Below are 21,672 nucleotides of genomic sequence, written 5' to 3' on the forward strand. Positions count from 1 at the left end.
CACTGGTGCTCCGCCTCTTTGAGCTTGTCACACGTCAGCGACTTGCAGCATCTAGATAATTGACTGCGTAAATTGAGAAATAAACAAAAAAGACTGGTTTAATCTTGAATTTAAGCTTTAATTGTCAGATGAAAAGCAGGCTGTTGGTGTTGAGCAATCTGGTAGGTATCGGAAGCAGCGGTCGTGCTATATACTTGACCGATGGCAATGAATAGGACGCGACACTGCAGGAAAAAAGTAAATGAAATACGCAATTAGCTCAAGTAGATGGAGCCTCGGCAGATTTGGAGATTTCTTATCGGGAGATTTAACCTTTGCAGGCGACTTTTCTCAGTGCCAGCAGCTATTGGCTATAATCGTCCGAGTGGCTTTCTTAGAGTTTAATGAACGTCGCTTAGCCATCACATATGGACACTTGAAATTTGGTATCAGTCACTAGTATATGATCATTGGCATCAAGTTCATTATTCGTAATGTCTATCCGATCATCATAAACCAGTACCCAACATTATACAGCATCATTCCGAGCAACAAAACCAATCGCTTACACCGCCGTCGCACACCATACTGCCCTTTTCATCAAGCGTTATCGTACCCCATTGCCGGTCGCCATAATCCTCCATCGGTGACGGCCCCAGCCCGCTTCTAATGCGATCCAACTCACCTCTCAGCCAATACGCCATGATGTACCAGCCTCTACCTGTGGCAGCCGAAAAGTCGTCTTGATATACCCTCAGTGCTTCCACCACTCTCTGCTGAATCTCAATGTTATTAGTGGCCGTCCACGCTGGGATGAGACACAGCGGTGCAAAGCTGGCGCCGAGGGGCCGATACTGCGAGGCATCGTGAGCCAATTTGATGGCGTCGTTGGCCATGTTGTCCGCCTCTTCGACCATGTTCCCATCATCAGCCCCAAAGGCACGCAGATACGCGTTGAATATCAGGGCAGACGCCACTAAGAGGCCAAATGACGCCTGGTAGTGAATACGAGTCTTTATAGACTCGCTCGTGGGCGATTTGGAGACGAGAGCATCAGTGAGCTCCAGAGAGCCTTTCAGCAGTGGAATTTCGATTCGTATCCGCTGATATGAAGTAAGAATGTCATCAATATGTTTGGCAGGTTCACGTAGCAAGTCTGGAATCCGAGCGAGACTCTGTATGTGCAGGCTCATAAATCTTCGAGCGCCGTGAGTAATGGGAGCTGGTGGACCAAAAGCGCGGTCCTTAAGTCGCGAGAACCAAGAGCTCAGCCGTATCCTCGGGTTGAATATGGCTTCCAAAATCTGGTTCAACATATATAGTAAGTAAAAGTTTGGATAAGCGTACTTTCCAAGGCCACTAGGACTTACAACAGGGACGTAGAGGGTGAGGCGAATGGTGTCTTGGAACTGGTCTGAAGATTGCCCAGACTCCTGCCCAGACTCCATCGCTTCAAGCAAGTATGCAAGCCCTTCCCCATGACTGACTTTTTGGTCATTATCTCTTCCTGTCCATCCCTGTACAATTGAAAGGAACATGATTAGCCAGCGCAGATGCGGGATATTGCCGGGTTTAGTGCAGTTTACTTACTTGGCAAATCAACAGGATATATACGGCACACAGCGTCTCTGGTCTACTTGCTTTCTGTGGATCGTTCAAGCAATTTCTAAGAGCCTGCAACGCATTTACATACTTGACCACAGAGCCCCGAGACAAGCATGTCTGCTCACGCCTTCGCAGGTGTGGGTAGAATCCTACCATGGCCTCTACCGCTGCATCCAGAGCTTCATTGGTGCCCATACGCCTGGGCAGATCCTTGAACCATGGGCCGTAGCAGCGAAGATCGTAGCTGGGATCGGTAATGTCCAACAGAGAAACAAAAGCGCCAGACCGAGCAGAGTCTCTGCTGGACGCAATGCTGACGATGGAGCCTGGGCTGTCACTCTCCGTCTCCAACGAGAGCGATGCTCTGCTCCGGGCTTTCTTGGACGATCTCACTGCTTGCAGATCCGTCTGATCTTTGAACTTGTATCGCAGCTGGCCACAGCCCACACACGCAATCTTCAGGCGCGTGCACCGAGAGCAGGCGGGCGTGGCCATGTCGCACTGGACGTGTCATGTTTAGTGCCATTGATATAATTAATCTCACATCCAATCATGGAGCTGCTGCATGGTAGACACGACAGAAACCTCGCATTTCCATTTTGAGAACAGCACTAGAAACGAACCTTTTTCTTCTGCTTCCTGCACGCATCGCACCCGCGATAGCTGGGCACTCCCGGCATGGTGGCCGATTGAGCGCTGCGTGTTGCCTAAACTGGCAATGGGGCTCAGTCTATAGTTGGAGGATGACGCCGTTCCAGCTGTTGTGCGTGTGGTTTGTGTCCAATGGATTTAGGCTATGATGGCCTGATTGGTTTACTTTCATTGGCTTCACCCTCCGATGTGATGGTTGGAAATAGACATGCCGCATACAGAATCGAGGCGAGGGAAGAAGAAATGCCAGACCAGCTCGTCCAGGCTTCTTGTGAGGCTGAGTCGAAGGATTCGCGATGATGTCAGGGGGAGTCTCGGTCAAAGTGCTACAGTTCTGTCAGTCTCCGCTCAATTGGCTCAATGCGAGGCATTCATTGGTCCAGACAGCCACAGCTTCATCGGCTGCGGCGCGGCGCTCAACCAGATTGGGACAAGGCGAGATCCCTGTGGCTGATGCGGTAGTTCCTCGTCTAAGCCAGAGCTACAAGACTCCATATGAGATCACAGACAGATGGATTGTTCTATACCATCCTACATGTGAACGGCCATTGTATATATCTTGACTTTGTTTATATTGTCATCTCTCACCAAGATCTGTCCTTTCAAACTCAGTCTCAGCACTTACCGTGCTAACGTTGGTAACGGTATTTGGAAGCCATCAACAGAATGGATATACATGTCCTCAAAACTGCCAAACAGCTCGATAAAACTTACAAACTATATCCATCTTCCAACAATCAACAAAGCTCATAAGCTGTGTCATTTTGATTGACGAGAGTTTACCCCGCTGGGCCTGGATTCTTCCTCTAAATGAAATCTACCTATTGCCTATGTTTACTAGTTGCCCACAGCCATATTACTGCTATAGCACTGTATCTCATGGTGTTGCACAAGATCTGTCGCAGCATGAAACAATATTTCTAAAGCTATGCACAATTACTTTTGCCGTAAAAGGTCCAAAATTAGATATGCATCGCATCGTACAAAAGTGTGCTAGCACTAGATATATAAAGAAGACCGGCCAGGAATAATCCTCTTCTTGTAAGAAATCCAATGATTCAGAACAACACATATATATAACAAGGTAAATAATTTCTCCAGATGTGCATTTGATCTGCTTGCGAAAATGACTTGATAAGCGTCATAGCTTGCGCTCTGCCATTCATCAAATCAGCACTAAAAGTCTTTCGTGAGAGTTGAAAGCGCATGAAACAAAACACCACGAATAATAAATTTTCCTCGTTAAAAATAGACCTGTAAGCAAACATGATTAAGGCGGATCATTTCTCAACTTCGTTATGATCGCTCCAGGCCCCCTCGATCGCTTGCGCTGATCAGTCATGAGATCAGCACTAATGATTCTTGTTACTTGAAAAGGCAGTAGCAGATCTAGAGTTGTCGTTGTGTTTCTTTTTTTGTTTACACCAGTGAATACTGAATTATGTCGATCGTGAGGTAGATTGCATATATATTGAGTGAACTCACCAGTGCTCTCAAGCCGAAAATTGAGTTCAACGCCCCATGAAGACTACAATTATTACTCAACTTCAGCAATCTACCATACTATTTCTCACATTCCTATCAAACACAATGCTTGCCAAAAGTTACGCAAAAATCTACATGGCTCTAAGCCAGCTTGCCATCCTTGCCGCTGCAGGGCCCCTCGAGAAGCGCCAACAAACAGCAACTCTTTCAATTTTCTCGCAGGGCGGTTGTCAAGGAACAGCCGATAACTTTATACAGATTGACCAACAAAACTCCTGCGTAGAGTTCAGCGAGTCTGCGGGAAGTTTATCATTGGACGCGAATTCGCAAGTAGCAACTTTGCAGCTATTCACCGGTGGTGGCTGCGGACAGGCCGCACAGGCAATCACTGGTAGCTCAACCTGTATATCCCCCGGATTCGAAGTCACAGGAGTCCAATGGCACCTAGGCTAGTAGCCGTTTAAGCGCTACAGTGCTTGAACATTGGCAGAGCAAGTTCTTCACCATTGGCTAATGTCATCTGTTGCCACTCGAAAAGCCTCTATGGAGTGGTGGAGATGGCGAAAGCTTCACTCTTATCAGGCAGCGCTGTGGGGGACAGTTTGGGAAACGTGTTTCATTTTGATCCAGATTTGGAGCTGAAACGGGGCAAAGTCAGAACTAGACACCATTTCTGGGGGGGCACAAGAGGAAGGGCTGGTAGCTCATGGTCCGGCAGAAGGGGACACAGGCCTCATTACCATCAGGAGTTGTAATGAGAATCCTAGAAGTTACAATTGGTCCTCCTTATGGCTGAATATATTGTATTGTCGCTGAGGAAAGAGCTAAGCTACCTCCTGGAAAATTCCAGGCTCCGTGTTCACTCCTCTATTTTCGTAGTTATTTCCCAACGCTGGAATTGAGTGTCAGTCCATCGCTCAGAAGCTTCCTAGCGCTGACCTTTCCATAAAACGCCAGGGAAACCAAGACTCCCAAATGACTCCAGTAGAAAAGATATAGCATCAAGCGTTTTTGTTTCTTGAATGAATTGACAATTAGTAGAGGCTGAGTTAGACAACACTGCAATGACCTTGGGAGGATGAAGAAGCCAGCGGATTTGGTCTGTCACAAACCTTGATCAAGAGCCGACTTCGGTATTCAGGATGCTAGGAAAGTACAACGCTTCGTATACGAGCGAGCGATGAATCATATCGATACTAAACATGGAAGTATTGAAATAGCGCAGTGTAAACATCCCAGATGCATTCGCAACGAACGGCTTAGTCACTCTCGCTTCTACCGTCTGTGATTGACAAAAGCCCATCATATATGAAGGCCCTTTGAACATTGTTCCATGCAACGATGCTTATAGCATTGTTTCTATCTTTTCAATTAACGAGTATGACTTATATAACAGATGAATGATCTTTCTTGATTGGTGGACTGACTAGTTTCCGTCGAGTTAACTCTAGCACCGTCATGGATTGGCTCAGGCAGTAGCTCCTTAGATGAAAGGGGCCACGATACCATCTGCTCTAGATCTATGAGTTTTGACGAGGTAAGGCCATGACAAAGTAATTACCGCTGAGTATGGCAAACATATAACAGCTCTCCGCCGCTTTGACGCTCCTAGATGACTCCTGCGAGCTAAAATTTACTGTATGCCCACTCTATGTGCGGAAAGATAACCTTATATCTCATTACATGACAATAATACGCCTGGAAAAAGTCCACATCTCTTTCTAGTTGGCCAAAGATGTTACCAACCGAGTTTCAGAAGTCATACAGTACCATCACCCCAGCTTGTGCAAGAGCCAAGAAAAGTCAGACGAGAAGCCAATCTCTAACAAGCAATCTAAAATACTGTGATTTAGGAGGAGTTTATGACAGCTAGACAGCATCCGCAGAGACTCGGTCACTCATAGTGATATCCAGAGGGATATTGCTTAGAGCACGCATGAATCAGTCATTATCTTTCATGACCAGCTTCGATGAGTATAAAGTTTCTATCTGTACAGAATAAGTATAAATTCACGCTACCAATTCATGCTAATCTTGACGTCAAATCATTATACCATATCCATGCAGCAGACTACCTATATGACCTTGATATACCTGGGTAGGTAAGTACGAAGTCTAAAGGTCACGGCATATAAGCTTCATTTATCATCCATGTACTATAAATGGTCAATGTGGGGTTCTATGCTGTCGTAATTTCACAGCCAACCACAGCCGGCCGCAGGACGGTCGCAGGCTTTCAATTGTCATTGATGGCGCGTACATGTAGGCGCTCAAGCACTGTTAGCCCAAATGAAAGCCACTTTTCAAGCAAATATTTGTTTCATTAAGCGCTCGGCAATACGATTCGCTAACAATAGATTTGCGTTATATGAAGTGCTGTATATGAAATGCTGAAATGGTTATAGTTACTGAGTACTCAAGGCATCCATCAGTGAATGAGACCAATAGAAGCCATCCATTGAATTATAACATCATGTGGGGTGTAGTCGGTGTAACGGTCCGTATCGAATAGACGTCACTCTATTGTAGGCCGCCCAGGATCCCACTTGTTAAGTATATATATGTACTCCGCATCCAGACTTCAAACCTGCAGGCATCCGCATCATCATCTCTCTCAGTCGTTCAACATGGCTTCCATACCATATAAAGAGTCAGTTGCAGCATTCTTATCATGTAACAAGCGCTGATCCAGATATTTAGCATTACTTCTTCGCCTCCCTTCAACTTTGTTGTCGGTCCAGATGAGAAAGAGCACACAATCCATTCTGCCCTTGTCGCAAGCCAATCCGCAGCTTTGAATGCACTCATCAAAGGAGGGATGAAAGAGTCCATAGAGCGGCGCGTTGTATGGAAAGACGTCGATGAGGAAGCTTTTATCCGTTTTAGCCAATACGTATACACTGGAGACTACGACGGAGCGACGCCTAGTAAGCGTGAGGCAGTAGGAATAGCTTCCACTCAAATGACAAGCACGTATCCGTCCAACGATTCTAGCAAAAAGGCGAGAGGATTCGGAGTGGCTGGACATGTCACCCTGAATAGGAAAAGGTTGTTATGGGACAAATTCCAGGCTCTTTACCCATTACTCTCGCCAGCCGCTGCTCCTATCTCAGAGCCATCTTCTCATTATGACTATACGGGTGTTTTTCTCGGTCATGCACAAATGTATGTCTTTGCGGATTACCACGGAATCGAGCCTTTGCAGGTCTTGGCGCTCGGAAAGTTGCGCCAGATTTTGACATCATTCACTGTTCGTGTCGAGAGCTACAACGATATAACTCAACTTGTACGATACACTTTTGAACACACTGTTGATAAAAAGGAACAAGGTGATAGATTGAGATCGCTCGTCTGTTTATACGCCGCATGCAGAGTGGAGGATTTATGGAAGGACGCTGAGTTTAGAGATATTGCGAGCACGTCGCCCGATTTGTCTGTACAGCTCATTACGGCCATGCTTGATCGGCTTGATTAAAAGTCGGGTCTGATAGCTTCAGAATATCTCCATCGGGCAGAGTTGAAAATGGCAAGCCGCAACGACGAACGATATATAGCAAGCGGCAATGTTATTAATAGCAACCTTATTCTATCGATTACGACAGGGAAATATAAATATCTCTTTGCTGGATTTTGTTTACTCCTTTTGATACCAAAAGTCACTTCTTATATCTCAATTCTTGCTACGGAGTACTTCATGTACCCAGGTATACACTACATCTCAGCCACATTAATCACCAAACGTCGTTAGCCAACAACCTGCTCTAGTTCGAACTAGAGTTACGACAAGAAAGCACAGACTGGTGTAAAGGCTGCAGCACGGCCTCGCATACTTCTCGCACACATTTGCTCAAACATCATTGGACACAATCTCAGTAAAAAGGAGACACCAAATAAGAGAGGAGTCAAGCTCGAGACTACTGCAAAAGAGAACCATACGACATGCTCCGTGCGCAAAATGGCAATAAGACTTGGTGTTTTGTATACCTCAGAGAGAAGAGCCCCTATAAAAAAAGAAAGCATGTGCATAGCACTAAATCCCTTGTTGGCCCCCAAATTGATTCCAAGTATACCAAAGCACTGCCGTGTCACGCAGTTTCTCTTGCTCCTCCGCATCTCAACTCAACTAGCGTGTAATCACAAAAGAAAAGAAAAAGAAAAGAAACGTGCTCACAAGGTCCCCTGCGTTACTTGGGGGCCCTTTTTACAAAAAAAACGGTGAGAATCCTTTCAACTTAAGCGACGCAGCTGCATGCAGACGGATGGGCCAATCGGTGGTTAGCAAAGGATCAGCCATGGGACGACTTCATATACTCGAGACCAAGGCCAGTTCAGCCTCATATACGGATTGGGATCAAAATAGAAAAAAAGCGAAAAGAATAGGGAACAAGGAAAAGGCAAAATCTGAGGGAAAAGATTGAGGGTTGAGCTTGAAATGGTTTTTTTTGGGTATCTTCACAGACTATCATAAGATATTACTCGTTCGTTAGAATTATGGAAACAATGGCAACATAAACGATGGAGCGAGGACACCACCGATCAAATCTTGCCATCAAAGAAGGAAGAAAAAAAACTGCAAGGATTCATATAGAATGAGATATTTCCCTAGGAAATCTGTTGTTTTCTTTGCGCACGTGCTGTTGTTTCCTTGCTGCATCTCTCTGCATTTGCGCAAAAGTCTCTCTGTCTCCTCACTCCAGAGTAGGTGAGCAAACGTTAAAAACAAGCACAACCAAAGCGTCATCCGAACAACAAGTTAAAAAGAGAAAATATTTGATTTCCGCCCGACCTTTCCCCTCGTTGTCCCTTTCCCTTCCCTAGCAATTCCATTTGCGCGCCGCCCTGAGCGTAGCAACAATCTTTAAAAAAGAAAACCAGTACATAAAAAGGGGTTAGGGAGAAATACAGACAACATCGGGGGAAAAGAGAACCGATAGCAGCAGCGGAGAAGAAGACAACCAGGCACGTCGTAAATCACGAGGATATACGACAAAGGTTCAAAGAGAAGAAATAGAAAAGAAACAGATCATAAGACTAAAGATCCGACCGGAACGCCATTCGTTCATCACACCCTTTGTGGACCACCGTAAACCCCGAAAATTTCCATCAAAAACCATCCAGTGATTTGTTTGTAGCGACCCGCACCCGTGAGGCAAACTCTGTCCCCTCTTTCTGTTTTTCCGTCATCATGGGGCTGTTCTCCTCGAAGAACAATACCGAGACCGGGTCGTGAGAGGCGCTGATAATAAACCCATAGTCATGCGCGGTCGTTTTCCCGCGATTTTTCATTTTCAGTGTGCAAAAGATTAGGAGAATTGCACATGAACCCATTAAAAAAAAAGGAAAAAGAAAAAGACGAGGGTGATTTGGCTGAGTCGTATTTTTTGTTGTTTTTGCTTTTTGTCTTTTTTTGGTTTCACTTCTTGTGATGAAAGCCACCTGTCGTGCTCCACGTCATACCCATCACCTCGCCTCAGCGTCGGGGAGGCGATGGATAATCCGAGGACATCGCTTGCTACATGACGGTAGAGGCCAACAGGCGCGATTCGACATCGTCCATGCCCATGCCGTCCATGCGAGGGCCTTCCATGCCTTGCAGCCGCTGTTCTATCGCCTGGAAGCGAGGCTCGTAGCTGCCGGCGCGGGCCTCGATGTTCTCCATGCGCTTCTCAATGTTGTCGAGGCGCTGCTCGATACGCATCAGGCCCTGGGCCATGTCGTGGCTCAGACGGTCCAGCTTGTTAGTGAAGGACCGGATCGAGGTTGCCAAGGGAGCATTCTCCTGGCCGGGGGTGCCGGAGGGGACGCGCGGCTCGTGGTTGTGTCTCGGTTCCTGCAGGGCGAAGCGCCATTGGTTTCCCAGCTGGACCTCGCAGACGGCCTTTGCGCGGAAGGGACAGTCGATCTTGCGCGTGGACGGGTTGCGCTTCTTGGCGGTGCTGTTGTACTTGACGCCGCCGCGGTCGCAGACGAGGTCGTAGCGGGTGGGCTTGCCGTCGCGATAGTTGGAGGCGCGGAGCTTGACGATGCCGTAGCCCTGGTCCTTGGCCACGCGCTGCACCGACGCCATCAGGTCGTCAAAGGTCCGGAAGATGCCCTCTGGCGGGGGCAGCAGCGCCGGCGGGGGGGTATTCGGCATCGCGATGAGTTGAGCCACGGTGGCGAACGCGAAAGGCGCGGGCCTTTGGACGAGGGGAGCGGGTTTAGTTTAGTTGGGCGGGATTGCGCGCGGATGGAACTCAGTGAGCGGCGAGATGCTCCCTGAGGCTGGAATCGGTTGCAGAGACGAAGAGCGCTTGGCGGTGGGTGTCGCGTTGGGGCGGGCTGCGATGCTTGTTTGTATCGATGGCTTTGGTTTGCAGGAATGCAGAGCAGAGAGGGCTGTGAGGATTTTTCCAATCCGCACTGTCGGCAGCTTCGAGTTTCAAGGTTTGGCGTTGATCCGGTCCGAGCGACGCGGGCCAGTAAGATTCGGGCAGCGGCGGGAGATGGAGTACAGTGTAGGTGCGAGGAAAAGGGCAGCCCGTACAGGGCACTGCGCCGCAACTTATACCTGCTGTCAGCCCGCTGTTAGGGGATGCAGGCGCTAGCGCTGCTGCTAGAGAGTGCTACAACCGTCTAGCTGCAGGCGCTGCGAGGTCCGAACACCTTGTTGGCTGCTGCGAGTGCGAGCACAAAAAGCAACGACAGGTGAGAAACGGGCATGTCATCGGCATGTCGCCCTTTTCTCTTGCTCCGGACCTCGATGCCGCAGCTGGGCAAATTCGCTGCCACCCCCTCGCCTTTGCAGCCGGGAGAGGGCGCTGACAGGGCCTGGCGCCGTGCCGATTACGTATTCTCTGTCAGCTGTTGTTGCGGACTCCGGGACGGTTGATGATGACTGGCGTCTTCTTTTCTTCTTTTGGGTGACTACAGGTGAAAACAATCAAGACATGTCTCTCACGAATCAAGGTCTATGCTCGTGGTTCTCTTCTTAAGCATCCAGTCGCTGCTACTGCAGCAGCATCGCAGCGTGTGGCCCCATCCATCACACTTCTGGAGGTGCGTGCATATGCAGATGGGACAACTCGCTTTAGCAGCACCGCTGCCGGCTTACCGAGGTACTCCGTACCTGTCAATTCCCAAGCGGCCCCAACTCTATCTCGTACAGAGTACGGGACTGCGGGAGTAAGACACGGTCTTAGTGCTAACGCTTCATGTTCCGATTCCATCCATGTCCCTGCCGGGGCGGCATCTCAGGCACTATCACTGCAGGCTAGGCCAATGGGGCCTGGAGGAATAGCTTGCATCTGCTATTGACGCTGGGAAATGCAGGACCTCTTGAAATCTCCTTGCTGCAGTCTTGGGTTGTGTGGCAGCCGAGATCAGCCACTCAGAATTCCTTCTCCCTTAATAGACGTCTCACTACCTGCAACCTACCTATGCATCTTTCTGGTGGCTAAACTTGGCAATGCTCGGGCATGGATCATCATTCATATCGTATTGCCATCTCATCCGTTTTTTGAGAGCAAAACATGGAACCAGCAGGGACAGGGATAAGCAGGGGCCGTTTCAAGCTTTCCGGAAGAAGCTCCATTGCACGTGAATAGGCCTGTGGTATAACGACCAGAATGCAGCCCTTCGGAAGTCGACGCAAGGAGGCCTCAACTCGGGGGTGCCACAGCCAACAGTACGTAATTGGGTCAACTACAGGTATCAGTGTGATGTAGGAATATTTAGCAGGAATAATACAGCACTTTAGAAGAGTTGATAGCGATAATATACCAGCAACAGTGTCATCTTCGTGCTAGGTATGCGCAGAGCTGCAATCTTACTGCACCCTCTGTCTGCCATTCCCCGTATTGAGCACGGCGTTCAGTAAACACTGGTCCGGCCCAGGATGCCGCGTTTCATGGTGGTGGCCGGTACGGAGCCCAAGTACCGCCCAAGTACCGCCAGCCAGACACTTTGGCGCCAAGGCCAACTTGCGTGGCAACGGGGGTACGTACCAGATACGCCTCGTCCCCTGTCGTTGCGTCAACCCACTAATCCACGCGCGGCTGCTCATCACCAAATCCCCAACCAACCCTTCTAGAATCGCCCTCGCTCGCTCAGATCAGCGCTCATATCTGCGTGGGGGAGCAGCTTTCTTTGAAACGATACGCTCGGATACGCCTCGCCAGATTCCAGGTCGTCCGGCCTTGACAGCCTCGGGGCGCTGCTCGCTGTTCGCTACACTCTAAACTCTCGCTCGCTTTGCCTTTATATCTCGACCGATGGAGAACAAGCCGGCTGCGGCTCCCGACGGGGATGTTGCCAGCCAGATTGCCGCCGAGGAAAAGGCCATCAATCTGGCCATGAAGCGGCTCAAGCTCTTACACATCAAGGCAAGTTGCCCGGCCCAGAGAGATACTGACGTTGGGCGAGGCTAACCGCGCATCTCAACATAGGAGCGCCTGCTGAGGAACACCATCCCCAAGATGCTGGAGCCTCTGGTGCAGAAGCACCCATCGCGTAAGACATGATCCTTTCGCCGTGCATGTAATTTAGTTACAAATACTAAAGCCCAATCTAGCAGACATCATGTACGCAGCCTTCATGAAGTCAGTCAATGATGCGCAGGCATCCGTCAAGGAGTTTGCCGAGTTGATGAAGGATGACACAAGCAAAGCTGTGTTTGACCGTGCTGATAAAAGCAAGGAGGCCAACCCTCTGGGCATCGTGCCTTGGAAACACAAGGATTATCCAGACTGGTTCGTCATGGATAAGGATTGAACGCTTTCTTGATTCACAGTTTGTTTTCCACGTTTCTTGCGAAAGGGGTGTTTTTATGTTCGACAATGGTGTTTTGGAGTAGAGGCGCCGAGGCGAAACCTGTACTTTCTTTCGTTTTTGGGAGCCAGCTCACGCGCTTGAATTATGGCCAGGCCCTGGGAAATGCAAGAATGATGATGGATTCTCTTTTGGTATTAGTTGGATGGTCCCCATGCCCAAATATCACAGTAAATTACTAAGTAGCTATAATGATGCTTCAACCAACATACATTCTTTCATTATGCACAACGTAACTTGATTGTAAACCTCGAATAACTTGTAGAAAAAAAAACCCCAACGAGATTCACTAGCATGAGAAAGCCATTACATCATTCTATTCTTTGTTCGGGTGAGAGTTTTGTTGGACAGCAAGCAATTCAGTATTGACCTGATCCTCCATAGGGTAGCTCTGGGAGGCAATAGTGACGAATAGTGGGTTATTACTCCATATAATTGGTGCACCGTTGCAAGAAACCGCAATTCTCTGAGTATTTGCGAAACTGTTATGAAGCTGAATGCCAATTTATTTCAATCATCTTCCAAATGGTTACAAAGGCTATCTAGACACAATTCACAAGGCATGGCTCGAGTCAAATCTGCACTGGCCAAAACACCACGAACCATGAGATTCGCGATATCAAACCCAGTCCGCGCTAAGCTCATAGTCCATATGTTGGATGCTCCAGAATACCATGCATCAAGCAATTAAAACTCAAGACTGCCAGACAACATATGGGCGTTGGCGCCGCCAGAATTCCAAGCTAAAGTTGCAAAAACTCGAAGCCCGCGATCACGTGCCCTCCAAGCGGGGTCGTCACAGCCTGCTAGCGGCATTCTGATTCGCCAGCTTAGCGGGCACAATCTTGCCGTTCCGCCCACACAAAATTTGCCCAAATCTCGAAATTCCTCTTCCCTTGGTGAGATACTCAGAACAACCACCGAGCACCACCAGCAACAATGGCGTCCCACCGAGTCACCTACCGCCGCCGTAACGGGTGAGTTTTTGCGATCATGTCCATCAGTTATCTGCGAATTACCGCTCGAATTATTGTCGGCGCGCTGTCGTGCGGAACAAAGTGACTGACTGTCAAAATCTTTTGCAGCTACAACACCCGCTCCAACCGGACTCGAGTCATCAAGACTCCCGGTGGTGACCTCCGAGTTCTGCACATCAAGAAGCGCGGAACCGTCCCCAAGTGCGGTGACTGCGGCTCCAAGCTCTCTGGTGTAAGTAGTGGCCTTAACGAATTTTGTAACCGAGAGAGATGGCGATGGAGGGGGGAGGGATGAGCATGGGCGACAAGTGATGCGACGACGAGATTCGAGGCTACGATCATGAGAAAAACTCTTCACGTCGACGAAACAAACGCCCAAACGCCGACGAAATAGCGAATGACGGCCCCGAATCTTCTCTATCGCTTTCGCCTCACGCTCGCTCTGACGCTCACCCTCTCACCTCTCGACCGAAACATCTCAACCACAACCACGAAAGAGACCAGCAGCTGACATGTCACCATATAGATCCCCGCTCTCCGCCCCCGCGAGTACGCCCAGATCTCCAAGCCCCAGAAGACCGTCCAGCGAGCCTACGGCGGTTCCCGATGCGGTAACTGTGTCCGCGACAGAATCGTCCGCGCTTTCCTGATCGAGGAGCAGAAGATTGTCAAGAAGGTCATGAAGGAGCAGGAGGCTAGCCAGAAGAAGAAATAAACAAACTCCTTTTTTTTTAGAATCTTGGGAAGAAAAGAGATAAAACAAGCCCATTTCGACTTGCTGGAATTTGTCTTTCTGTGTGCGCGGGAATGGCAAGGAACTCTTTTGGGGGGGTTTGGTTCATTGCTATGGTGTTCATTAGGGCAAAAATATCGGACTGCATGATACATTACGGCCGAGCCGAACCCATGGCCGGTCTGCTGCTGTCTTTAGGACTGCTTGCCCGCTTGGTGATCTGAATGGAAACGAACATCAAGTTGGTACTTTTGAATTGCTCGGTGAATTTATGTGGCCAAAGAGAAGATTTGATTTTTTCGAGAACTCGCCCAATTGTCAACTGGCTTCGATGCAAAAATCCAGACAAATTCAACAATGACTGAAATTGCCCAAATTAGTAAACATGACAGTCTATCCAAGTTGCATTACTTCAGCGCAAAAATCTCGTAGTAAACACGGCAAGTCACCATGACGTTCACGCAAGCCAAATCAATATCAATCCGCCCCGCGATAGCTAGGAAAAAAAAAACCTGAGCTTCACAACCACCACAGTTCACAAGCCAAGCTTCTCTCCACAACACCAATGGCTACCGCACCCTGAAACGAGATATTGCATTTTCCTACACACCCAACAGCAACAATGCGCGCATCATTACGACTCCAGAACGGCCTCCGCGCCAGCCGCATATGCGCACGCAGCTCCAATACCCAAATAGCTACACACTTTTCTCCACGACCAGCAGCCAGCTTCAGCTTCGCATCGCATACAACAACCCAATACCTCCAAACCTCCCGAAAATCCCTCCACACATCCTCCAGCCTCTTCAAGAGCCGCAGCCGCAGCGACGGCCCGCCCGAGTCGCCGCCGCCCACCAGCTTCAACGAGCTCGATGTGCTAGGCAGCGTGCCCGTGCCGTCGACGTCGGTAGACGTGTGCATGCACGACGGCTTCGGGCTCAACAGCGGCATCACGATCGAGGGGGGCGACGGCGCGCTGCTGGTCAGCGGGGAGGCGTTTGCGTGGCGGCCGTGGGAGGTGATTGGGGAGAAGAGGCTGGTGAATGGCAAGGGGCAGTTTGAGCTGCCGCGGGAGGCGTTTGGGTTGTTTGATATGCTGTGGCCTCGACCTGGTATGTTTCTCTTTTGCTTGAGGATTGTATACATCCATCAGAGCTATCCATCTATATCGAGTACGGGACAGAGGGGCTAACGATTTGAATGCATAGACCTCCTGATTATCGGTGTGGGCAAACACAACTTGCCACTGAGTCCGCAGACTCGGCAGCACATCTCGGAGCTGGGCATGAGGGTCGAGATGCTGGATACGAGGAACGCGGCGGCGCAGTTCAATCTGCTGGCGACGGAGCGAGGCGTGTCGGAGGTGGCGGCGGCTTTGATACCCATTGGGTGGGAGGAGGGCGTGGGTGTTCCTCCTTGATGCTTTATTTTGTCAAGTTTGGACTGGCTGTACGATATGATGGCTGTATATATATGATGGACTGGCTTTGGTCTTTGGCTTGTGTATTACTAGCAGCTATAAGTAATGAGGCTATGTTTGTAACTCCCTGAGTGCCTGATGGAATATATTTCTTTTCCATGGCTGCCGCCCTTGACCTCTTGTATTTCATTATAGATGAATGCGAAACCTCTTTTCAATGAGAGGTTTATAGGTTGGGACAAGCGTACAACAATCGAGACTCTTTATGCAATTCTGCGACTCTTAGCTGTGCTGTCTTAAAGTACATTTGACAATGCCACTATACTAACGTTCTGCACATCCAGCTCTCAGTATAATTTTTTAAAACATCCAAGCATCTAATAAGATCAATTCATTCCCACAATACGTAAACCAACTGCAATCTCCGGTGCAATTCGCAATCACATGCGAGTATTTTGCCATAGTTTCAGGGTAAGCCGCCAGCCCAAACAAGGCCAATCCTCTTAGCGTCGCCTCACTGAAAATCGATCCCCCGCGCAATAGCAAGCTCCCTCCAGAGCCCGTGACAATTGGTTGGCCACTAACGCAAATCCCCCAAATCCGCCTTGCTTTATTTTTTCCCCATTCCAAACCCGTCCTTGGCAAATAGGCGAAGCAGAGTTAGGAAAATCCTCCAACAGCGTGGGCATTTCTTTCTTTGTTTCCCTTCTTCTACGGCAATGCGTTATCTTCGCCAGTCAATTGCTTGGCGACTTGGGACTGCCCTTTTCTCTTCATTTTTGTCGTGTAAATCTTTGCCTTAAAGCGGATTTTGCGTGACTCACCCTGTTTTTTTTCTCTTCGAGAAGAAAGCCTATCAAGGTTCTTTTTCTTTTTTCAACTTCTCAATTCGAATTAAACCACTCTACAATACCCGAGGATTTTATCCAGACCTGCAGCTGCGTCATCCGATTTCTTTACTGAGCGGGAGCATTTTCTGTTTCACACGGCCCTTTTTGTTCCGTTGGTTTGCCCGTTATAGGCGAGCTTCTCGTCCCGGTTTGTTTGGCAGCGACTTTTGCGGTCCGCGCTCGGATTCTTTGTTTTTTGTTTTTCTTCTTTGTTTAAGCGATTGCGCACTGCGGTATAAACAGGTGGAGCGCGGTTCCTGGCATTGAATTTACCTTTGTTCTAGAACAAATCGTGTCCTGTTTTTGGCTTGTGGAGGTCGAATAATCATTAGCAGCGACACACGACGTCACCATCGCGAATACCCCGACCAAACTCAAGAAGAAGCAAAAAAAAAAAAAACACCAATTGGAACGCGAGCACCCAATCGCGGCAATGGCAAAGACCGCGCAAGGCAGCTCAGCTTCGGCGCCGGAGTCGTCTCTCGCCACAGACGCCCACGCCACCGACCCAGCGCTGCTTCGCGATCATTCCCAGCTCAAGTCTTACAAGACCAGCCGCTTCGAGTACCCCGAGATCCGCGTCTTCTTCCGCCAGCACGTCAAGGCCGACCAGCTGCCCAAGAAGCCCGCGCCGCTGCCGCTGCTGGTGTGCGTCCCGGGGCTGGGCGGCTCGGTTGCGCAGTTCCACCCGCTGCTGAGGAGCCTGGTTGACCTGGCGCCGTGCCTGGCCATTGACTGGCCTGGTGGCGGGCGGTCCAGGTTTGCGCCGACGCAATGGGAGGCGTATACTTCGGCGGCGCTGATGGAGCTGCTGGAGGTGGTGATTGAGGACCATCGCGACAAGGAGCACGGCCAGGGCGTGGTCTTGATTGCGCATAGCATGGGCACCATTTTGTCGGCGGGCCTGGCGAACCCCAAGCTGCCGCACAAGACGTCTCTCGCCAAGCACGTTGTCGGCCTGGTTGCCATCTGCCCCGTGTCTGGCCCGATGGAGGAATCCAAAGCAAAGCTGGTCAAGCGGCTGTTTTGGATCCCCGGCTGGGTCTTCAACCTGTGGCGTATGTGGGATGGCAGAGGAGGGCCAAACAGCGCCAGCGTTGCGCGCTTCGTGGGAGAGGGCGCGCCGGCCGAGCTCAAGCTCATGCAGCACCGATACAATCGCCAGAGTCTAACGCCGGTATGGAGGCGCATGGCATACGGCGCCTTGCCGGCTCGATTCGAGGACGGGAAGCCCGTTGGCGGCATTCCTGGTCCCGAGGCTTGGGCGGGCTTGAATATCCCCGTCTTTCTGATTGGCGGCGAAAAGGATAACGTCACGCCGCCAAAGGAGGTGGACAAGATTGTCAAGGCCTTTCACTCACTGGACGATTCCATGGCTCATGATGAGGCTCAGATTCCAATCGTGTCGGAGCTGGACTCGCCCGCGTCGGTTAACGGCTCAACACAGCTTGATACCGATGCCAATGACAATATCAACAGCCTGTCCGCCGAAGACGCCGAAGACAGCGATGCCAACGGCCCCTCCACCCCCGTCGAGTATCCGCCAGACCTGCCTCCTCAGTCACAACACCCCCTACGAGCCGTACGATCCATCATCCTCACCGGCGCAGCAGCAAACCACACGCTGCTCTACTCCCCACGCACGGTCCGCGCCCTCGCCGGCCTCGTGTCCGACTTCCTCACCGACCACATCACCCAGCGCCTGTCGCTCGCCTGGCAGCTGCAGCACCTCTCGCGCGAGGGCAAATGGGACGTCAAGAACCTCCTCAAGTGGCAGGGCGTCAAGCCCGTCTCCGAGCCCATCGGGCCCAGCAACAACCCCGTCTTCCGCGTCACCAAGACGCTCCGCGAGGCCGACGACGTGCACTGCCCGGCCGTCTTCGCCGACAACTGGGGCCACGCCATCAAAGACGTGATTGACATTTCCAAGGACCAGCCCGTCTACGACCCGCGCGGCCTGGAGCGGCGCGGCATCCACTACCACAAGTTCCCTACCGTGTCCAAGATCCCCCCCCCGAGGCCGAAACCGTCGACCAGTTCATCAAGCTGGTCGATTCCATCCGCGAGGCTCAGCGCGAGCGCGCCGCAGCAGAAGGCTGGTCCGGGCCCGAGCAATGCGTCGTGGGCGTGCACTGCCATTACGGGTACAATCGCTCAGGATACTTTGTCGTCTGCTATCTTGTTGAAAAATGCGGCTTTGCGCTGGCAGATGCCATTGAGGCGTTTAAGACGGCGAGACCAAACGGGATACGGCACTCGCATTTCTTGGATAAGTTGTATATGCGATATGATCTTGAGGAGAGGCCTGTTGAGAATTAAACCCCTCTCTCTTTCTTTTTCTAATTTTTTTTTTGAACTGGGTTTAACCCCTTTCTCGGGCTAGGAGGAATATAGGATGGGTTTTAGATGGACACTGGTATAGGCACTTACGGGCAAAAAAGACGACATGACATGGCATTGATGGAATATTCTACTTTCAACAAGAAAGGGCAAAAACTGGCTTTTAATGACATTTTCTTTTTTTCTAGGCGTTGAGCGGATTATGGTGGAGATATGATATCCTTTGGTGTGTTTGTATTCATAGCCATATATATTAAGAAAAGTAAAACAAATCGCACTCTTTCTTTCTCTGATATTCCATCTAAAAGATACTTGAAAGCAGCGAAAATAACAAAACTCTGTCTGTGTCTGTGTACTAATACCGATTGCTATGCCAGTTGCGAAATCGCAATCTAAATGAACAAATATGATATGCCCGTCTCTAAATAATCAACATCGTCTCAACATGTAAAAACAAAACCGAAAAAAACATCTACTCTAAGGAATCGCATTCTTACGCTTCCACCACCTCCAATGCATGGTATGGTACGTCAATGCTCATCTCCCCAGCCTGCATATCTACCGCAAGCTTCGCCGTCTTCTCCCTCAGCTCCTTGGTGATATCCTCGACATCAACGTCCAAGTAATGGCGCAGGTAGCGACCCACGTCCGTGTTCTCGACGTTGCCACGGATCTTATCCGCACCAGGGCCGCCAGAAGAATAAATGTTGACGTCCACAGCGGTATGGCCGTGAGTGCTCCAGCCGATGTGAGCGCGGAGAGAAATCATGGCGGAGAAGATCTCGAGGGAGGCTTCGGCGTGGTCTGCCAGGGCTGAGAGTTCGTCGTCAGAGGCGTTGGAGATGCCGAGGCCAGGGACGACGAGCTCCGCGTTGATCCACTTCTTGAGGTCGGCTTTGGAGGATGACGAGGCTGCTGCGTGGACACGAAGCTTGGCGGCGAGGAATTCGGTTGATGAAGAAGCGCTGGCAAGAGCGCGGGGGTACCAGTTGTACACTGGCAAATGGCCGGGTTCCTGAATGGCCGTGGCGAGACCGCCGGTTTCGTGGTCACTGGTAGACACGAGGACGGTCTCGGTCTCGCTGTTGGCGATGAAGTCAATGACAGCCTTGAAGGTCTTGTCATATTCGAGCACCTCGCGGACCTGGGCGGCAGGGTCGTTGTTGTGGCCGGCGTGGTCGACACGGCTTCCCTCAATCATGAGGAAGAAGCCCTTGTCGGAGTCCTTGGTTGCCTTTTCGAGGGCCCGCAGGGCGGCAGTGGCCATCTCGCTCAGGCTGGGGTACACGTCGTTTTGCTTCTGTCTGTCGATTTCAAAGGGCACGTCTCTCTCAGCAAAGAGGCCGAGGAAGGGAAGGTTGACCTTGTTGCCGCCGTCGAGGGCATCGAAGCCTTGGCGATCGTTGGCGTAGTTCCAGCCGTGCTTCTCCTGAGCCAAGCGTGTGACATCAATGTCATCTGCACGGCACCCGCCCTCTGTGGTGTTGGGAAGAAAATGGCAGCGACCACCACCGAGCATAAGATCGACAGAGCGGCCTAGAACGCCCTCTCCCACCTCTTGAAGCGCGATGGAGTCTTGCATTTCTCGCCTCAGGACGTGGCTGGCGAAGCAGGCGGGCGTGGCATCTGTGATGTCGGTCGTGACGACGAGTCCGGTTGTGTATCCCGCCCTCTTTGCCGCCTCCATGACGGATCCGCATGGCTGGGAGTCGGGGAGGACCGAGATGGCGCCGTTGTAGCTCTTGAGGCCGCAGGAGAAGGCGGTTGCGCCGGCAGCGCTGTCGGTCACCAAGGAGTTGGTGGAGCGCGTGCGGCTGGTACCCCAAAAGTGCTTGTCCAAGGTGAGGGTGTCGTTTGCGGGGAGGTTGTAGATGTGCTGTCGGTAGCCTCGAGTCAAGGCGAGAGAGGCTGGTCCCATGCCGTCCGAGACCATGAAGACCAGGTTGCGCTTGGCAGCGACCTGGTTGTCGTTGTGATGGGTTTGCGAGGCATGCTGGATCCAGACGGCAGCGACGATGAAGGCGGCCGTGGCAACGAGGCCCCAGACGAAGAAGATGATCTCGCGGACGCGTGAGGAGCGAACGCCCGTCTTTTGCGGGGGAGTCTCGCTGGACTCGCCGCCGCTGGATAGGAGAGGACTGCGCTCGGACGACTTTTTGCTCATGTTAGCTCCTGGAATTGAAGATGGAGTTGAAAAGAAGAGTTGAGTCTCTGATGCCTACCATTCTGTCCGGCTCTGCTGCACTGCTCTGAGCTGCTCTGCTCTGCTCTGCTCTGGTTGCTGGGCCTGAGCAGAAGCGGTGATGCGATCAAGTTTAGAGTCACAAGGCTGCCAAGATAAGAGCGTGCCTCCTGCGTCACAGGCCACCGCTGTAGCGGGTAGCTAGCGGCCGTAAGCCCTATAAAGTTGCATCTAGGCCCTAGATCGGTGCGGTGGGGCGCTGCCGCTGACCCAAGACAGTCGGTGGTCGCGTGCCTGTTGCGTCGGGAGTTGCATCATAGCCAGTAATATCAGGGAGACTGTCGAGGAATATTCTCCGCAGCGGTCTAAGACAGGAGCAGGTCGTCCCGTGATGCGGTTGTTGGTGGCGGTGCCGCAGGTGACTGAAGAGGAGGCATCAACTAAGGGAATTGAAATGACGATGACGGCAAATCTTGAGCCCAAATCAGCGAGACATTGACGCTGACAGGATCGATGACAATCGGTACGCTGAGAATAAAGCAGCATAGAGCAAAGTTCGTCTCTCTTGGTTGGCTGGTGAGCGACGGTCCGATCAGATCTCA

The 21,672-nt window shown here is 50.8% G+C and overlaps 8 protein-coding genes across 9 annotated transcripts; 5 read left to right on the top strand and 3 right to left on the bottom strand.

The window, feature by feature from the left end:
• Positions 1-444: 444 nt before the first annotated feature.
• Positions 445-2,517, bottom strand: TrAtP1_009485 (uncharacterized protein). 2 transcript variants are annotated; one of them, XM_014091405.2, is made up of 4 exons: positions 2,208-2,517; positions 1,570-2,085; positions 1,350-1,496; positions 445-1,283 (listed from the first exon to the last, which is right to left on the bottom strand). In XM_014091405.2, exons 1-4 carry the CDS (start codon positions 2,262-2,264, stop codon positions 519-521), a joined length of 1,485 nt encoding a protein of 494 aa, XP_013946880.2. In that variant the 5' UTR covers positions 2,265-2,517; the 3' UTR covers positions 445-518. The 2 variants fall into 2 exon arrangements, with proteins under 2 accessions (XP_013946880.2, XP_065970405.1); XM_066114311.1 differs by having other exon boundaries at positions 1,570-2,517.
• A 3,802-nt stretch (positions 2,518-6,319) lies between these two features.
• On the top strand, positions 6,320-7,346 carry TrAtP1_009486 (uncharacterized protein). The gene is made up of 2 exons (XM_014091404.2): positions 6,320-6,370; positions 6,421-7,346. The coding sequence occupies exons 1-2, from the start codon at positions 6,348-6,350 to the stop codon at positions 7,193-7,195; spliced, it is 798 nt and encodes a 265-aa protein (XP_013946879.2). The 5' UTR covers positions 6,320-6,347; the 3' UTR covers positions 7,196-7,346.
• A 1,886-nt stretch (positions 7,347-9,232) lies between these two features.
• On the bottom strand, positions 9,233-9,856 carry TrAtP1_009487 (uncharacterized protein; the record flags this gene model as incomplete). The annotated part of the gene is made up of 1 exon (XM_014091402.2): positions 9,233-9,856. The coding sequence occupies one exon, from the start codon at positions 9,854-9,856 to the stop codon at positions 9,233-9,235; it is 624 nt and encodes a 207-aa protein (XP_013946877.1).
• A 2,116-nt stretch (positions 9,857-11,972) lies between these two features.
• TrAtP1_009488 (uncharacterized protein) lies at positions 11,973-12,471 on the top strand (the record flags this gene model as incomplete). The annotated part of the gene is made up of 3 exons (XM_014091401.2): positions 11,973-12,083; positions 12,147-12,210; positions 12,272-12,471. The coding sequence occupies 3 exons, from the start codon at positions 11,973-11,975 to the stop codon at positions 12,469-12,471; spliced, it is 375 nt and encodes a 124-aa protein (XP_013946876.1).
• An 848-nt stretch (positions 12,472-13,319) lies between these two features.
• On the top strand, positions 13,320-14,598 carry TrAtP1_009489 (60S ribosomal protein eL34). The gene is made up of 3 exons (XM_014091400.2): positions 13,320-13,505; positions 13,614-13,737; positions 14,032-14,598. Exons 1-3 carry the CDS (start codon positions 13,468-13,470, stop codon positions 14,218-14,220), a joined length of 351 nt encoding a protein of 116 aa, XP_013946875.2. The 5' UTR covers positions 13,320-13,467; the 3' UTR covers positions 14,221-14,598.
• Positions 14,599-14,682: 84 nt separating this feature from the next.
• Positions 14,683-15,819, top strand: TrAtP1_009490 (uncharacterized protein). Its single transcript, XM_066114312.1, has one exon. It carries the CDS (start codon positions 14,861-14,863, stop codon positions 15,428-15,430), a length of 570 nt encoding a protein of 189 aa, XP_065970406.1. The 5' UTR covers positions 14,683-14,860; the 3' UTR covers positions 15,431-15,819.
• A 283-nt stretch (positions 15,820-16,102) lies between these two features.
• Positions 16,103-19,105, top strand: TrAtP1_009491 (uncharacterized protein; the record flags this gene model as incomplete). The annotated part of the gene is made up of 3 exons (XM_014091398.2): positions 16,103-16,129; positions 16,991-18,692; positions 19,077-19,105. The coding sequence occupies 3 exons, from the start codon at positions 16,103-16,105 to the stop codon at positions 19,103-19,105; spliced, it is 1,758 nt and encodes a 585-aa protein (XP_013946873.2).
• A 276-nt stretch (positions 19,106-19,381) lies between these two features.
• TrAtP1_009492 (uncharacterized protein) lies at positions 19,382-21,113 on the bottom strand (the record flags this gene model as incomplete). The annotated part of the gene is made up of 2 exons (XM_014091397.2): positions 19,382-21,040; positions 21,111-21,113. The coding sequence occupies 2 exons, from the start codon at positions 21,111-21,113 to the stop codon at positions 19,382-19,384; spliced, it is 1,662 nt and encodes a 553-aa protein (XP_013946872.2).
• Positions 21,114-21,672: the final 559 nt, after the last annotated feature.

The sequence above is a fragment of the Trichoderma atroviride genome, chromosome 5 (genome assembly GCF_020647795.1).
Source record: "Trichoderma atroviride chromosome 5, complete sequence".
Lineage (NCBI taxonomy): Eukaryota > Fungi > Ascomycota > Sordariomycetes > Hypocreales > Hypocreaceae > Trichoderma > Trichoderma atroviride.

What these genes read in the sequence shown, in the direction of transcription:
- TrAtP1_009485 (XM_014091405.2), bottom strand. Translation starts at nt 2,264, where the DNA reads ATGCCGGGAGTGCCCAGCTATCGCGGGTGCGATGCGTGCAGGAAGCAG. An exon ending in GCAGGAAGCAGAAGAAAAAG is followed by an intron (nt 2,086 to 2,207) that starts GTTCGTTTCTAG and finishes TGACACGTCCAG; the next exon opens with TGCGACATGGCCACGCCCGC. An exon ending in TCACCCTCTACGTCCCTGTT is followed by an intron (nt 1,284 to 1,349) that starts GTAAGTCCTAGT and finishes ATGTTGAACCAG; the next exon opens with ATTTTGGAAGCCATATTCAA.
- TrAtP1_009486 (XM_014091404.2), top strand. Translation starts at nt 6,348, where the DNA reads ATGGCTTCCATACCATATAAAGA. An exon ending in GCTTCCATACCATATAAAGA is followed by an intron (nt 6,371 to 6,420) that starts GTCAGTTGCAGC and finishes CCAGATATTTAG; the next exon opens with CATTACTTCTTCGCCTCCCT.
- TrAtP1_009489 (XM_014091400.2), top strand. Translation starts at nt 13,468, where the DNA reads ATGGCGTCCCACCGAGTCACCTACCGCCGCCGTAACGG. An exon ending in ACCTACCGCCGCCGTAACGG is followed by an intron (nt 13,506 to 13,613) that starts GTGAGTTTTTGC and finishes AATCTTTTGCAG; the next exon opens with CTACAACACCCGCTCCAACC. An exon ending in GCGGCTCCAAGCTCTCTGGT is followed by an intron (nt 13,738 to 14,031) that starts GTAAGTAGTGGC and finishes GTCACCATATAG; the next exon opens with ATCCCCGCTCTCCGCCCCCG.
- TrAtP1_009490 (XM_066114312.1), top strand. Translation starts at nt 14,861, where the DNA reads ATGCGCGCATCATTACGACTCCAGAACGGCCTCCGCGCCAGCCGCATA.